This window comes from Lepidochelys kempii, chromosome 24, assembly GCF_965140285.1.
Source record: "Lepidochelys kempii isolate rLepKem1 chromosome 24, rLepKem1.hap1, whole genome shotgun sequence".
Lineage (NCBI taxonomy): Eukaryota > Metazoa > Chordata > Testudines > Cheloniidae > Lepidochelys > Lepidochelys kempii.
Genome location: NC_136403.1, coordinates 6,839,540 through 6,854,896, shown reverse-complemented (window position 1 = coordinate 6,854,896; position 15,357 = coordinate 6,839,540). Strand labels below are relative to the sequence as shown.

General features: G+C 45.4%; 2 protein-coding genes across 2 annotated transcripts; both read right to left on the bottom strand.

Moving 5' to 3' along the window:
• Positions 1 to 3,505: 3,505 nt before the first annotated feature.
• LOC140902744 (immunoglobulin kappa light chain) lies at positions 3,506 to 7,652 on the bottom strand. The gene is made up of 6 exons (XM_078850511.1): positions 7,565 to 7,652; positions 6,993 to 7,325; positions 5,944 to 6,255; positions 5,224 to 5,346; positions 4,766 to 4,812; positions 3,506 to 3,890 (listed from the first exon to the last, which is right to left on the bottom strand). The coding sequence occupies exons 1-6, from the start codon at positions 7,605 to 7,607 to the stop codon at positions 3,795 to 3,797; spliced, it is 954 nt and encodes a 317-aa protein (XP_078706637.1). The 5' UTR covers positions 7,608 to 7,652; the 3' UTR covers positions 3,506 to 3,794.
• Positions 7,653 to 10,976: 3,324 nt separating this feature from the next.
• Positions 10,977 to 15,111, bottom strand: LOC140902745 (uncharacterized). The gene is made up of 6 exons (XM_073323123.2): positions 15,075 to 15,111; positions 14,513 to 14,842; positions 13,647 to 13,958; positions 12,890 to 13,000; positions 12,435 to 12,481; positions 10,977 to 11,572 (listed from the first exon to the last, which is right to left on the bottom strand). Exons 1-6 carry the CDS (start codon positions 15,109 to 15,111, stop codon positions 11,477 to 11,479), a joined length of 933 nt encoding a protein of 310 aa, XP_073179224.1. The 3' UTR covers positions 10,977 to 11,476.
• Positions 15,112 to 15,357: the final 246 nt, after the last annotated feature.

Here is a 15,357-nt window from a genome sequence, read left to right as displayed (position 1 = left end):
ATCCAGAATATGGATGATCTATAGAAACAAATCCCCATGACTTCAGAGCACAAGTCCCTTTGACTTTCAAAGGAGAATGCTGCTAAATCAACTAAGGTCTTCTGAGACTCCCAATGTAAGTCTCTGCCCAGTCTTCCATGTTTGGTTTAAGGTATCATCTTTCTGGGTGGTACAACACAGATATGTAATGATTGTTCGGCATCTTGTCTTGGAGGACTTTAATTGTACCTTAAATAATCACACTGAAAGCTCTGACATTTGAGAAAGAAGACAACGTGGAATGCAATTTTCAAGAGTACAAGTCCCATTCTCAACAGTGACTTAGGGCCAGATGGTCAAAAGTATTTCAGTGCCTATAAAGCAGAGAGGTGCCTCGCGGGATTTTCAAACATGGCTAGGTGGGTTAGGAGCCTCACTCCTACTGAAGTCAATGGAAGTTAAGGGCCTCCGCTTGGATCTAGCAATAAACTGGCTAAAACCAAACTGAACGGGGCTGGTTAAAAAGCTGCGTCTGGCTGCACAAAAAGGAAAGTGCATCTATCAGTGACCCTTCTGAAACAGCTGACAATAGAGGGCAACATGGGCTAGCGAACAGAGCCATTGGCTCAGAAAAGACCAGATTCCCTCGGTTACTTGTCCACGTCTCCTTAGACCCTACTCCATGTTCTGAGACTGGACTGACTGGCTGCAGCTCCCCTGGCAAAGTGGGGATCGATCTGTTACAACCTCCTTCCAGGCAACACTCTAATGCTGGGGACCATCTACCTTCTTCCTGCCTTCCCTTTCACTCCCTCCCTCCCATGGTTGGGGCGTGACCCGGGCTAAATCCTGCAGTCCCTGACTGACACAGTGTTACGTGGAAGCAGGAGTTTGGCCTGACGAAGGACGACTGGACTGGCCAAGATTCTGCCTGATTTCTAGCCCAAGGGCATTACTCACAATTACACAGCTTCTCCTTTGCCCCAATGGAACGAGGAGTTTAGAGGAGCAGAAATTACAATGACACCCACTTCCAAGCTCCTGTACGTTACCATGGTGGAAAAGGGCTTAATGCAGACGAGAATCAGGTCCCCAGGCTCACTGTTAAGGGGCTGAATGTTGTCAGTGGCAGTACAGATGAGACCATAGAAATCATAACGTTATTCAAGCACAGTGGCTGCCCAGCAAAATCCCTTATAAAAGAAAGCGCCTGTTATAAACCTCCCAGGAACACTGATTGACAACAGCACAATGCTTTACTTACTGCTCGAGGGATCCCAACACAATGCTTTACAATGTAAATTGCTTTAAGAAACTGGACTTAGGCACTGAACCTAAAAGCAGCCGAGCACCCACCATTCCCCTTGACTTTGCAGAGTGTTGTGTCTGCCCAGCACATCACAGTCAATGCATCAGCACCTTGCAGGATTGGGCTTTTACACTGTGTATAAAAATCTCTTCATGCACGGTGAGGGTGGAGCGGGGCAGCTGTTTGACAGACCCACAGCAGCCCTGCGCAGTGCCTTAGGGCAGGAAGTGGAAAGGTGCAATGTAGCCAACTGCAGCGACACGAGCAATTTTACATGAATGTAATTACCAGGGCTAGGCAGAAAATGGATTTCCCACCCCACACAAATTTTCAAGATACTGAAAACTTTTCCTCTCACTAACTAGGATAGAATAATCAAAATCTCAAAAATTTTCCTGGAACCAAAAATCATCATCGGTTTGGATGAAAGGAAGCATTTTGTTTTAAGAATTTTGAAATGTTTCCTTTCAATTTTCACCATATGAAATTTTGACCAGGTTACATTTTATTGAATCAATAACTAGCTTAAACTTCTAAGCATGGCGTCATTTTGAACTGGAGAACCAGAATGGTTCATTTTTCAATTCTGAAACTTTTTGTGAAGTCAAAACATTCATCAAAGCTGACCCTTTTCCCATGGGAAAAAAAATCTCCATTTCAACAAATAGGAGTTTTCTGACAAAGAAATGGTCCCTCTAAAGACTTGACCATCTCTCGTAATAACCCAAATGGGAAGTTGGCCAAGGAACCAGAGCCAGCTGCTCTCATCTTGCTGAAAGCATCCTCAGTGACTTCAAGTCACCATTCATTCAAGTCCTCAATATGAAGGCTCATTGGGAATCAGGGCCCTCCTGCAGCCCTGTTAGGTTCAGTCCTCAGAGTAACCGGAAATCAGATTCAGGCCCTTAGCCATTCATTTTTTATCGGCACTCAGAGAATCATAGACATGTCAGGCTGTAGGGGAAGTTGACAAGTCATCAAGGTCCTGCCTCAGCACAGGGGCCTGGACAAGTAAAGCTAGGCCATGCCTGACAGGTGTTTGTTCAACCTGTTCTTTAAAACCGCCAGTGACGGGGATTCCACAACCTCCCTTGGAAGCCAGTTCCAGAGCTGAACTCCCCTGAGAGTTAGAAAGTTTTTCCTACCATTTAACCTAAATCTCCCTTGCGGCAGATTAAGCCCACAACTTGTCCTGCCTTTAGTGGAAATGATCACCATCCACCATATTTTGAAGGTGTGCGTGCAAGACGTTCCGTTTCAGAGGAGCAGCCGTGTTAGTCTGTATTCGCCAAAAGAACAGGAGGACTTGTGTCACATTAGAGACTAACCAGTTTATTTAGGCATAAGCTTTCATGAGCTACAGCTCACTGCATCGGTTCTGTGTAACACATTGGCTGTAGCATCCACCAAAAGAAACGCAGATGCTAAGTTAGATAGAAAGGGCCAGATTCTGCTCTCAGAGACACCGGAATGAATTTGGAGTAACTCCAGTGACTGCAACAGAGCTCCTACAGATTTACACTGCTGTAAACCAGAGCAGAATTGGGCCCAAAGAATTTAAGAGGTCACCATTCTTATTACACAATAAAGTGAGATTGATGCATTGAACAGGTAAAAGAGGCAAAACAAACATCACTAGTGGGGTTGCCGTCTGTTTTTAATGAGTGACAGTTCGAATGACAGCTTGAACAACAAGTTGTGATGTAAACAGGCAGCGCGTGCAGGCTCAGGGCCTAGGAGAGCTCCAGTCACCGATAACGTGTTGTTCTCATTAGATGGCGCAGAGGGGCTGGCCCATGGGGCTCTGTGAATCTCGCCCATGGGGGAAAGCAGCAGCCTGCAGAGGAAGCACTGGAGTAGCAGCTCCCGCAGTGGCCTGGGAAGAGATTCTCATCCCTCCCAGCTGCTCCCGCATCCATCCTTCCCCTTCCCAATCCCATGGCACGTCCATGTAACCTTACTGCAAAGGGAGCATGCGCCTGCTGAGGATCAGGGGAGTTGGGAGCTGTGGCGTAGACAGGGGCTGCACGTCCCCTCTGCCGGCTTCTGCCATCTGGCCTCACTCTTTGTGCAGGGAAGCTGCAGCCGTTCAGCTGTGTCCATGTCCCTCTGCAGAGAGAGGGAGGATGATGATGAGGAGGATGATGATTGTATTACCATAGCACCCAGGAGCCCCAGTTATGGACCAGAGCCTCTCTGTGCTAGACGTTGCACAAAACATAAGACAAAGAGACACTCCCTGCCCCAAAGAGCTTCCAATCTAATACACAAGTGATGTGTAAAGTCATCTACACCATGATGCCTTTATACCGCAAAAGGAGATTTCCCACCTGATGAGGCTGGACCCTGTGGGGATCTTCTGAGCTTTTTATTCTAAACAGAGAAGTAGAAAAAATACAAAAAGAAAGGAGACGGAGACAAACAGAGGCTTCTTCCAGCTGCTATGTCCAATCAGCAGAGAACCAGCCATCGGTTCCCACGTGTGGATTTCCCTGCGCTTGACAGTTCAGGGTTTTACACGTTTCCCTCTGGCCGGTCGCTGCATCGTGCGCCCGTTGCGATTCCGTGAATCAAAATCCAGATGAGCGTATAAGATTCCACCCTGTTTGGCAACAGTTAGAAAAATTAGCCACCGCCTTGCAAAATGAAGGAGGTGATCAGACAGAGCTGAGATCAAGCTTGACATAACTGAACATACAAGCGAGTTTAGCCTTGTGGAAAATTCCCTCTTATCTTGGATTCTCCTGCTTGTCCTCTAAATTGTGTGTGTACAAAACCATCACTGGATTCTGTCTTTAAGAACTCACCTGCTGATCATATTTTGCCAGATCCAAACCCCATATAAATGGACAGTCTCCTATTGAAGTCAGGGAGCTTTGGATCAGGCCCACAGCACCTTGCACTGGAAAATCTTCATGCACCTAACAAATATAATTTCTTATCGCTCTTTATCTTTAAAATGTCAAAAATGTTCCCAGCTGCACACAAAAACCCTGTAAAGAGTATGGTCAGTAACAATAGAACATTAAAGTTCTCATCATTCTTGCGCAGTTAATCTTCTTATCCATTTTTTGCACATGGGGAAACTGAGTCACAGAGCAGTAAGTGACTTGCCCACTATCCCACAGTAAACTGGTACCAGAGGTAGTATTAAAGCTCCTTGCTCCCCTTCTGCTACTCCAACAGCTAGATCTCACATTCACCTTCGCTTCAAGATCAATCTGTTTAAGTATGAAATCTATGAAGTTGGACTGAGGGACTAGAATTGGCTGAGAGAAACTGACACTCTGAGTACATGTTCTTGACCTGAAGAGGGGCTCTGTGTAAGCTCGAAAGCGTGTCTTCCTCACCAAAGAGTAGTTGGTCCAATAAAAGTTATTACTTCACCCACCTTGTCTCTCTAATATGGGACCAACACGGCTACAACAAACACTGCACACGTTGATTTAGATAGAAACAGTCTGTAAAGAGCCGTACCTGGGGCTCCTCGGAAGCTGGGGGTGCTGAGACCCTGGGCTGGAATCCTGGAACAAACAAAGACAACAGTCAAAGTTCCTCTTCCACGGTCACTCCCCAGCTGTAGTTACTGACTAATGGTGCGTCCGAGCTGTGGGTGCGCAGGGCACCTCCATGATGGCAAATGGAGAGGGGCTCGTCAGAAAGGCTAGTGCTCTTTGTGAGCTATAGACAAGGTGCCTGGGCCAGGGGCAGTAGAAGCCTTTCTACATCGCTCCCTTTGTCACGGAGAACAAAGCCGTTCTCCCGACACAGGACATTCAAGTTTCGGAAAACAAACATTCGGAGATCAGTGCCGGCAGTTGTGACATTTGCAGCGTGTTCGTGTGTTGGACGGGAGAGTTGCAGTCCCCAGTAGCAAGCAGGGGAGCAGGATTTCTCTCAGTGGGGGAGTGTCTGGGCTGAGCTGTGTTTATTACCTAGCGTGGAAGGGCAGAGGGTCCAGACGAGGCTCAGAGACACCACCAGCAGCAGCAGACCAGCTCCAGCCGCAAGGGGCACAATGTAAAGTGAGCACTCCCTGGCAGGGGCTGTGGAGGAAGCTAAAAACCAGACACAAGTAAGTGGCTGACTTGAGCCAAGAGGGTCGTGATGCCACCACATCCAGCTCTCCCCTCCTGATCCGCATTTCACCACAGGCCTTAACCCCTAAGGAGAGAGGCGACAGGAGCCTTCAGCACCTTTCACCCTCTGTGTTGCCCCTTTCCCTTAGGCAAATTCTTTCCCCTGTAATCAGAATCTTCTCTGGACCTTTTGCCATCTACAAAATCCTCACTCTAGGTCTCTCCTCACCTCATCGCCTCCCCATCACTTTGCATATCTCACTGGAACACATCTCTCTTCTCAAATGCCTCTGAATTCCCCTTTACTCCTGGTATTTATTATTACTTAACTGTTTACAGTGCTTTATATGGACAGTCTGGGTGAAAGCCCCCTTAGAGATCAGAGCTACATTGTCCTGTGATCCCTGTAATGTCTCACGTGACTTTTCCCCAAATTCTCTAGAGAAATTCTAACTAAGACATAGAATATTCCAGCTTTCTGTGATGGAAAGTTACGTAGAAGGAGCTCTGACTGTGGCCACTTCACCCCTATTTCACATCTGAGTCTCCCTTGGTCTCAAATATAGTATCACTCACCTGCAGAATATCTGGTACTTTTCTTCACACTGTTGCCGGAAGAGTTGAATTTGACTTCACAGGTGAAATTCTTCCCACTGGTCCAGGTGTCCATGGGGACGCTGATGTGATTTATGAGGGTTAAAGATCCATCCTTTGCTTTCAGTGAGCGTGTCAGCCCCTGTTCCTGCAGCTCCCCAGAAACGCTCCAGGAAACATGGACCGGGCTGGACACTCCATGGATCACACAGGCCAGATTCGCTGCCCCAGTGACTTGACTGCCATGTGGAAATGGGACCAGAAGCATCACCCAGCTGTTCTTGGTATAACTGTCTGAGCAGAAGAAGGTGGAGAATTTAGTGAGCTGCAGTCTGATTAAAGATGTTAGTCTTTCACTAGGACTTCTCTCACTTCTTGGTGAGAGAGATAAGCTTTTGAGCTTACACAGAGCTCTTCTTCAGGTCTGGGAATTTACTCAGAGCTCCTTGCCAGCTCGAAAGCTCGTCTCTCTCACCAACAGAAGCTGGTCCCATAAAAGCTATTACCTCACCCACCTTGTGTCTCTAATACCCTGAAACCAACGTAGCTACAACAATCACTGAGACATTAATTCCAAGAAACACATCTATTAAAGAAGGAAATAGTAAATCACCACACTACCTCTAACTAGATTGTAGAGCAATACGTATCTGCACTAGCCAGGAGGAAAATTGTGTGCAAATTTTAAACTTTTTATAAACATTTCATTAACTCAACATATAGTTTCATGTAGTCGAGGCTCTTAGGTTAGAAATATTCCCTACCTGGGTGCCCTGAACAGTCAGAGAAACGTCAATAGTTTATTTTTGGCACTTTCAAGTTTTAACATTTTTACTTATAAAATGTATGTGTATTATATCCCCTCTGTACCCATAGTATTTCATGTTTAGCTGAACTGTTTGCATTAAAGCATGCTTTCCTTTGAACCATTCATCAATAGCTATGGTATCTTGTTTCATGTTAATAGGAACATGAAATATGGGTTGTTAATCAATTATTAGTCTCCTTAAACAAGTTATGTGGTTCCTTACCTCCAACAATCAGCGAGGATCCATTCCCGAAGATCAGGTAGCTGCTGTATTTATATGCACAGTAGTAAATACCAGACTCCGTCTTTTGGATAGTGCTGATTTCCAGTGTAGAGCTGTGTCTTTCATGTTTGCAAGCAAATTTACTTACATTTTGGTCATCAAAACAGTGCTTAATGCAGGTGGGTTTCTCACCTTCTCTTCTCAAATACCAAAACACCTTCCATCCTCCTCCTTTCAAGTCTTCTGTGGAAGAACAGTGGATCTTGGCGGTGTCATTAACTTCAACAAACTGGATCCGCTGAGTCTGGTGCAGAAATAACTGCACTCCCAGCACTGGAGAAATAAAATATTGTTATAGTCAGTTTCCATCAGGTCTCCAACTGCCACAGATGGAATGGATAGCTCAGCACTAGAATTTATTTAATCTGATAACATCTGTGCTCTGCAGCCTAAATGCTAAAATAACCTGCTATTAAAATGCAGCTAAAGCTTGAAAACATATCATAGTCAACACTGGTGTCCTACTGAAGAGGCTGTTCTCTCAATTCCAAAGCTTAATGCAGAAGTTTTACCTAAGGAAGATAAAACCAGATACTCGGCAAAGATCATTTTCATTAAACAAGTAGAACAAAATCCTGACACACTGGCCCAAAGGCTGATGCCCAGTGCACTGCTGCAGTGACTGGGTACAGTGTCTTGATTATGTCCAGTGAGGAACGCCTCCAAGGAGGGTGTGCTGTGGTGATAGATACTAGAGGGGTGGGTTAAAGAGGCTACAGCATATCTTGTAGAATTTCTCTGCATTGCAGTGGCTCAGGGGTGTACTATGATAATTGAGAATAAATTTAAACATCCAGAATATGGATGATCTATAGAAACAAATCCCCATGACTTCAGAGCACAAGTCCCTTTGACTTTCAAAGGAGAATGCTCCTAAATCACTAAGGTCTTCTGAGACTCCCAACGTAAGTCTCTGCCCAGTCTTCCATGTTTGGTTTAAGGTATCATCTTTCTGGGTGGTACAACACAGATATGTAATGATTGTTCGGCATCTTGTCTTGGAGGACTTTAATTGTACCTTAAATAATCACACTGAAAGCTCTGACATTTGAGAAAGAAGACAACGTGGAATGCAATTTTCAAGAGTACAAGTCCCATTCTCAGCAGTGACTTAGGGCCAGATGGTCAAAAGTATTTTGGTGCCTATAAAGCAGAGAGGTGCCTCGTGGGATTTTCAAACATGGCTAGGTGGGTTAGGAGCCTCACTCCTACTGAAGTCAATGGAAGTTAAGGGCCTCCGCTTGGATCTATCAATAAACTGGCTAAAAACAAACTGAACGGGTCTGGTTAAAAAGCTGCGTCTGGCTGCACAAAAAGGAAAGTGCATCTATCAGTGACCCTTCTGAAACAGCTGACAATAGAGGGCAACATGGGCTAGCGAATAGAGCCATTGGCTCAGAAAAGGCCAGATTCCCTCGGTTACTTGTCCACGTCTCCTTAGACCCTACTCCATTTTCTGAGACTGGACTGACTGGCTGCAGCTCCACTGGCAAAGGGGGGATCGATCGGTTACAACCCCCTTCCCAGCAACGCTCTAATGCTGGGGACCATCTACCTTCTTCCTGCCTTCCCTTTCACTCCCTCCCTCCCATGGTTGGGGCATGACCCGGGCTAAATCCTGCAGTCCCTGACTGACGCAGTGTTACGTGGAAGCAGGAGATTGGCCTGACGAAGGACGACTGGACCGGCCAAGATTCTGCCTGATTTCTAGCCCAAGGGCATTACTCACAATTACACAGCTTTTCCTTTGCCCCAATGGAACGAGAAGTTTAGAGGAGCAGAAATTACACTGACAGCCACTTCCAGGCCCCTGTGCTTTACCATGGTGGAAAAGGGCTTAATGCAGATGAGAATCAGGTCCCCAGGCTCGCTGTTAAGGGGCTGAATGTTGTCAGTGGCAGTACAGATGAGACCATAGAAATCATAACGCTATTCAAGCACAAATTCTGCCCAGCAAAGTCCCATATAAAAGAAAGCGCCTGTTATAAACCTCCAAGGAACACTGACTGACAACAGCACAATGCTTTATTTACTGCTCAAGAGATCCAAACACAATGCTTTACAATGTAAATTGCTTTAAGGAACTGGACTTAGGCGCTGATCCTAAAAGCAGCTGAGCACCCACCATTCCCCTTGACTTTGCAGAGTGTTGTGTCTGCCCAGCACATCACAGGAGGTGCCTCAGCACCATGCAGGATTGGGCCCTTATTCTGTGTATAGAAATATCTTCATGCACTGTGGGGGTGGAGCGGGGCAGCTGTTTGACAGCCCCACAGTAGCCCTGCACAGTGGCTTAGGGTAGGAAGGGAAAAGGAGCAATATAGCCAACTACAGCTACATTTTACACTAATGTAATTACCAGGGCTGGGCAGAAAATGGATTTCCCATCCCACACAAATTTTCAAGATATTGAAAACTTTTCCTGTCATGAACTAGGATGAAATAATCAAAATCTCAAATATTTTCCTGGAAAAAAAATCATTCTGGGTTTGGATGAAAGGAAGCGTTTTGTTTTAATAATTTTGAAATGTTTCCTTTAAATTATGACCATATAAAATTTGGACTATGTTAAATTTTATTTCAGCAATAACTAGCTTAAACTTCTAAGCAAGGCGTCATTTTGAATTGGAGAACTGGAAGGTTTCATTTGTCAATTTTGAAACTTTTTGTAAAGTCAAAAAATTCAAAGCTCACCCTTTTCCTATGGAAAAAAAACCCACTACATTTCAACAAGTGGGCATTTTCTGACAAAGAAATGTTCCTTCTAAAGACCTGACCAGCTCTCATAATTACCCACATGGGAAGTTGGTCAAGGAACCAGAGCCAGCTGCTCTTGTCTTGCTGAAAGCATCCTCAGTGACTTCAAGTCACCATTCATTCAAGACCTCAGTTTGAAGTCATAATAGAAATCTGGGCCCTCCTGCAGCCCAGTTGGGTTCAGTACTCAGGGTAACCTGAGATCAGATTCAGGCCCTTAGTTATTCATTTTTATTGGCATTCAGAGCATCATAGAAATGTCAGGCTGTAGGAGAAGTTGAAAAGTCCTCACGGTCCTGCCTCAGCACGGGGGTCTGGACAAGTAAAGCTAGGCCATCCTCACAGGTGTTTGTTCAACCTGCCAATGACGGGGATTCCACAGCCTCCCTTGGAAGCCAGTTCCAGAGCTGAACTCTCCTGAGAGTTAGAAAGTTTTTCCTACCATTTAACCTAAATCTGCCGTGCTGCAGGTTAAGCCCATAACTTGTCCTGCCTTTAGTGGAAATGAAGAACAATTGATCACCATCTGTCATGTTTGAAGGTGTCTGCGTGCAACAAGTTCTGTGTAACACATTTGTTGTATCATCCATCAAAAGAAACACAGATGCTCAGTGGGATAGAAAGGACCGGATTCTGCTGTCAGAGACACCGGTGTAAATCCGGAGTAACTCCACTGACTGCAACAGAGCTCCTCCAGATTTATACTGCTGCAAACCAGAGCAGAATCTGGCCCAAGGGATTTAAGAGGTCATCTTTCTTATTACACAATAAGCTGAGCTTCATGCATTGAACAGGTAATAAAGACAACACAAACCTCACTAATAGGATTGTCGTCCCTTTTTAATGAGTGACAGTTCGAATGACAGTTTGAACAACAGCAAGTTGTGATGCAAACAGGCAGCGCGAGCAGGCTCAGGCACCAGGAGAGCTCCAGTCATCGGTAACGTGTTGTTCTCGTTAGATGGCGCAGAGGGGCTGGCGCATGGGGATCTGTGAATCTCGCCCATGGGGGAAAGCAGCAGCCTGCAGAAGAAGCACTGGAGTAGCAGCTCCCGCAGTGGCCTGGGAAGAGATTCTCATCCCTCCCAGCTCCTCCTGCATCCATCCTTCCCCTTCCCAATCCCACGGCACGTCCATGTAACCTTACTGCAAAGGGAGCATGCGCCTGCTGATGATCAGGGGAGCTGGGAGCTATGGAGTATACAGGGGCTGCACGTCCCTTCTGCCGGCTCCTGCCATCTGGCCTCACTGTGTGCAGGGGAGCTGCAGCCATTTATCTGTGTCCGGGTCCCTAAACAGATGCAGGGAGGATGATGATTGTATTACCTTTCCTTCCAGGAGCTCCAGATATGGACCAGGGCCCCATGGTGCTAGGCGCAGAACAAACACAGAACAAAGAGACAGTCCCTGCCCCAAAGAGCTTCCAAACTAATATACAAGTGACGTGTAAAGTCATCTACACCATGATGCCTTTATATCCCAAAAGGAGATTTCCCACCTGATGAGGCTGGACCCTGTGGGGATCTTCTGAGTATTTTATTCTAAACAGAGAAGTGGAGAAAATAAGTACAAAAGGCGACAGACAGAGCTTTCTTCCGGCTGCTACGTCCGATCAGCAGAGAACCAGCCATCAGTTCCCACGTGCGGATTCCCCTGCATGAGACAGTTCAGGCTTTTACACGTTTCCCTCTGGCCAATGGCTGCATCGTGCGCCTGTTGCGATTCCGTGAATCAAAATCCAGATGAGAGTATAAGATTCCATCCTGTTTGGCGACAGTTAGTAAAATTAGCCTCCTCCTTGTAAAATGAAGGGATGTAGAGTGAGACAGAACTGAACATCCAAGTGATTTTAGTCTGATGAAATATTCCCTCTCATCTCTGATTCTCCTACTTCTCCTACAAATTGTGCGTGTTATCAGAATTGAAACCAGCGCTGGATTCTGATTTTCAGAACTCAACTACTGACAATAACTTGCCAGATCCAAACCCCATATAAATGGACAGTCTCCTACTGAGGTCAATAAGCTTTGGATCAGGTCCTTAACACCTTTCACTGGAAAATCTTCATGTGCTTTACAAATATAATTTCTTATAGCTCTTTATCTTTTAAATTCCAAAAATGTTCCCAGCTGCACACAAAAACCCCGTAAAGGGTATGGTCAGTAACAATAGAACATTAAAGTTCTCCTCATTCTTGCGCAGTAAGTCTAGTTTTTATATATGGGGAAACTGAGTCACAGAGCAGGAAGTGACTTGCCCACTATCCCACAGTAAATTGGTACCAGAGGTAGCACTAAAGCTCCTTCTTCCCCTTCTGCTACTCCAACAGCTAGACCTGACTTTCACCTTTGCTTCAAGATCAATCAGTTTAAGTGTGAAATCTATGAAGTTGGACTGAGGGACTGGAAATGGCGGAGAGACACATTGACTGACAGTCTGAGTATGTGTTCCAGACCTGAAGAGGAGCTCTGTGTAAACGCTAACATGTGTCTTCCTCCCCAAGAGTAGCTGGTCTAATAAAAGATATTACCTCACCCACCTTGTCTCTCTAATATGGGACCAACACGGCTACAACAAACACCGCACACATTGATATAGACAGAGATCGCTTGTAACTTGAGGTACCTGGTTCTCCTCGGAAGCTGGGGGTGCTGAGACCCTGGGCTGGAATCCTGGAACAAACAAAGACAACAGTCAAAGTTCCTCTTCCACGGTCATTCCCCCAGCTGCAGTTCACTGATGAGTGGTGCATCCGAACTGTGGGTGCTCAGGGCATCTCCATGCATGGCACCATGAGAGGGGCTCGTCAGAAAGGCTAGTGCTCTTTGTGAGCTATACACAACGGGCCATGGGCAGGAGAAGCCTTGCCACATCGCTCCCTTTGTCACGGAGAACAAAGCCGTTTTCCCAACACAGGACATTCAAGTTTCAGAAAACAAACATTCGGAGATCAGTGCTGGCAGTTGTGACATTTGCAGCGTGTTCATATGTTGGACAGGACAGTTGCAGTCCCCAGTAGCAAGCAGGGGAGCAGGATTTCTCTCTGCGGGAGAGTGTCTGGGCTGGGCTGTGTTTATTACCTAGTGCAGAAGGGCAGAGGGTCCAGACGAGGCTCAGAGACACCACCAGCAGCAGCAGACCAGCTCCAGCCGCAAGGGGCACAATGTAATGTGAGCACTCCCTGGCAGGGGCTGTGGAGGAAGCTAAAAACCAGACACAAGTAAGTGGCTGACTCGAGCCAAGAGGATCGTGATGCCACCACATCCATCTCTTCCCTTCTGACCCCATTTCACCATGGGCCTTAACCCCTGAGGAGTGAGACGACAGGAGCCTTCAGCACTTTTCTCCCTCTGTTGTGCCCTATTCATTAGGCCAATGATTTCCCCTGTAATCAGAATCTTCTCTGCACCTTCTGCCATCTACAAAATCCTCCCTGTAGCTGTCTTCACCCCTCTCCACGAAACAGCTCTCTGCACCTAAGTGCCTCTGTTCCCTTCTCCCTCTGATACTAGTCATTATTTAACTTGGTAGGGTGCTTATAGCTATGGTTGGCGTGACAATTTCTATTGAAAATCACTGTCTGTGAGCACTGCAATTCCCCTTTCCTCCTTTCCCAAAATTCTCTGCAGATCTGCCTGCTCCTACATATTAGCAAACACTTCACAACTTTCTCTAATTGCAAATTACATTAAAGAAGCTCGGACCATAGGTACTTTGAACGTCTAATTACCGTCATAATCATCATAGCGCCTCGGAATCCCAGTCATGGACCAGGACCTCACTGGACTATCTATCTGACTCCCCTCTACTCCCAGAAGCTAATTTAAAATCACTCACCTTCAATATACCGGGCAATTTTCTTAACGCTCTTGCCAGAAGAGTTGAATTTAACATCACAGGTGAAATTCTTCCCACTGGTCCAGGTGTCCATGGGGACACTGATGTGATTTATGAACACAAAGGAGCCATCCTTTGCTTTCAGCGAATGCATCAGACCCTGTTCCTGCAGATCCCCAGAAAAACTCCAAGAAATTTGGACTGGGTTGGAAACTCCGTGGACCACGCAAGCCAGATCAGCCGTCCCGGGGGAGAGGAGGCCGTAGGGAGATGGAGCCAGAGTCAGCACCCAACTGCTGGTGGTGTAACTGTCTGAGCAGGAGAAAGCACAGAGCTCAGTGTGATGCTCAGCTGAGCAGCAGTTTGATTTAGGGGGTTAATCGTACAAGATGAAAGTAGCTCAAAGGATAAATGTGTTGTACAATAGGAAAATATGAAGAATCTGACAAAACAAATGATATCCAGCCCAAACTAAACACATATTTCCACTTAGCAGAAGGGAAACTCTGTGCTATTTTAGGAACTGATGCAGTCCTAAGAACATTTCCTAATTGCAAAGTATTGTGTCATTTGAACATGGCTCTAAGGTTTAAAATATTCCCAGCTTGTGCCCTGAACAGGAAGAAGACAGAAAATCTTCAAGAGTTCATTTTCACTATTTGCATATTTTATTTGTGCAAAATATATTTTTCTGTTCTTTCAGCAACCAAAGTTTACTCGCTTCTTTTGGATTCAGACAGTCTGTCTTCTAACAATTCAATCTTTGATAAACTATCACACCAGCTTTTAACATTTTAACATGCACATGAACTATGTCTGCATTGTCATTATATTTCATTTCTAACCATTCAGTTCTATTTCCTTACCTCCAACAATCAGGGTGGATCCATAGCCAAAAGTCAAGATGATGTAGGAATTGGTACAGTAATAAACCCCCGAGTCATTCCGTTGGGCATTGTAGATTTCCAGTGTCAAGTTGTGTCCTTCCGATATGCAAGCAACTTTATTTACATTTTGATTATCTGAGCATCTCTTAATTAACATGGGGGCCTCACCTTCCCGTCTCCTGTACCACTGAGCTGTTATACCTCCTGCTAAAAATTGTTCTTTGGAAGAGCACTGGATCTTCGCTGTATCATTAATGTTCACAAACAGGAATGACTCAAGTTGGTGCAAAAATAACTGCACTTCTACCACTGCAGGAATAAAAGAGGGTGTGTTGTTAGAGTCAATTTTCAGCCGGTCACGATCTGCACAAAATAAACTGAATTGTTCAGAATTAAAACAAAAGCACAAATGCAACAAGATTACATTGTGCAAAAGTAAATGGAAGAGCATCCTAAGCTATCAGACATCATGAAAGCCTTATTGAAAAGGTTCCTTTTTCAATTCTAAAGCTTAATGGTATGACTAAAGCAAAAGCTTTACCCAGCAAAGACAAAAGCAGATATTTGGTGAACAGCATGATTGTTACAAACAATATCCTGAACGATGAAATCTAAGAGTTTCTGTCTGGTAAGCTGCTCAAGTGCAAAGGGTCCAACATCCTGGTCGGAACTGCTGAGGGGGTTGTGCTGTGGTGATAGATGCTTTTCACTGAGGCTTCTTAAAGAACCCTTTGGGGACAATCTATTTCTTGTCAGCTGTTGCTGCATTTGATTCAAATATGGTTATATTAGAACAATTCAGAAGAACGAAATAACCATTAGGA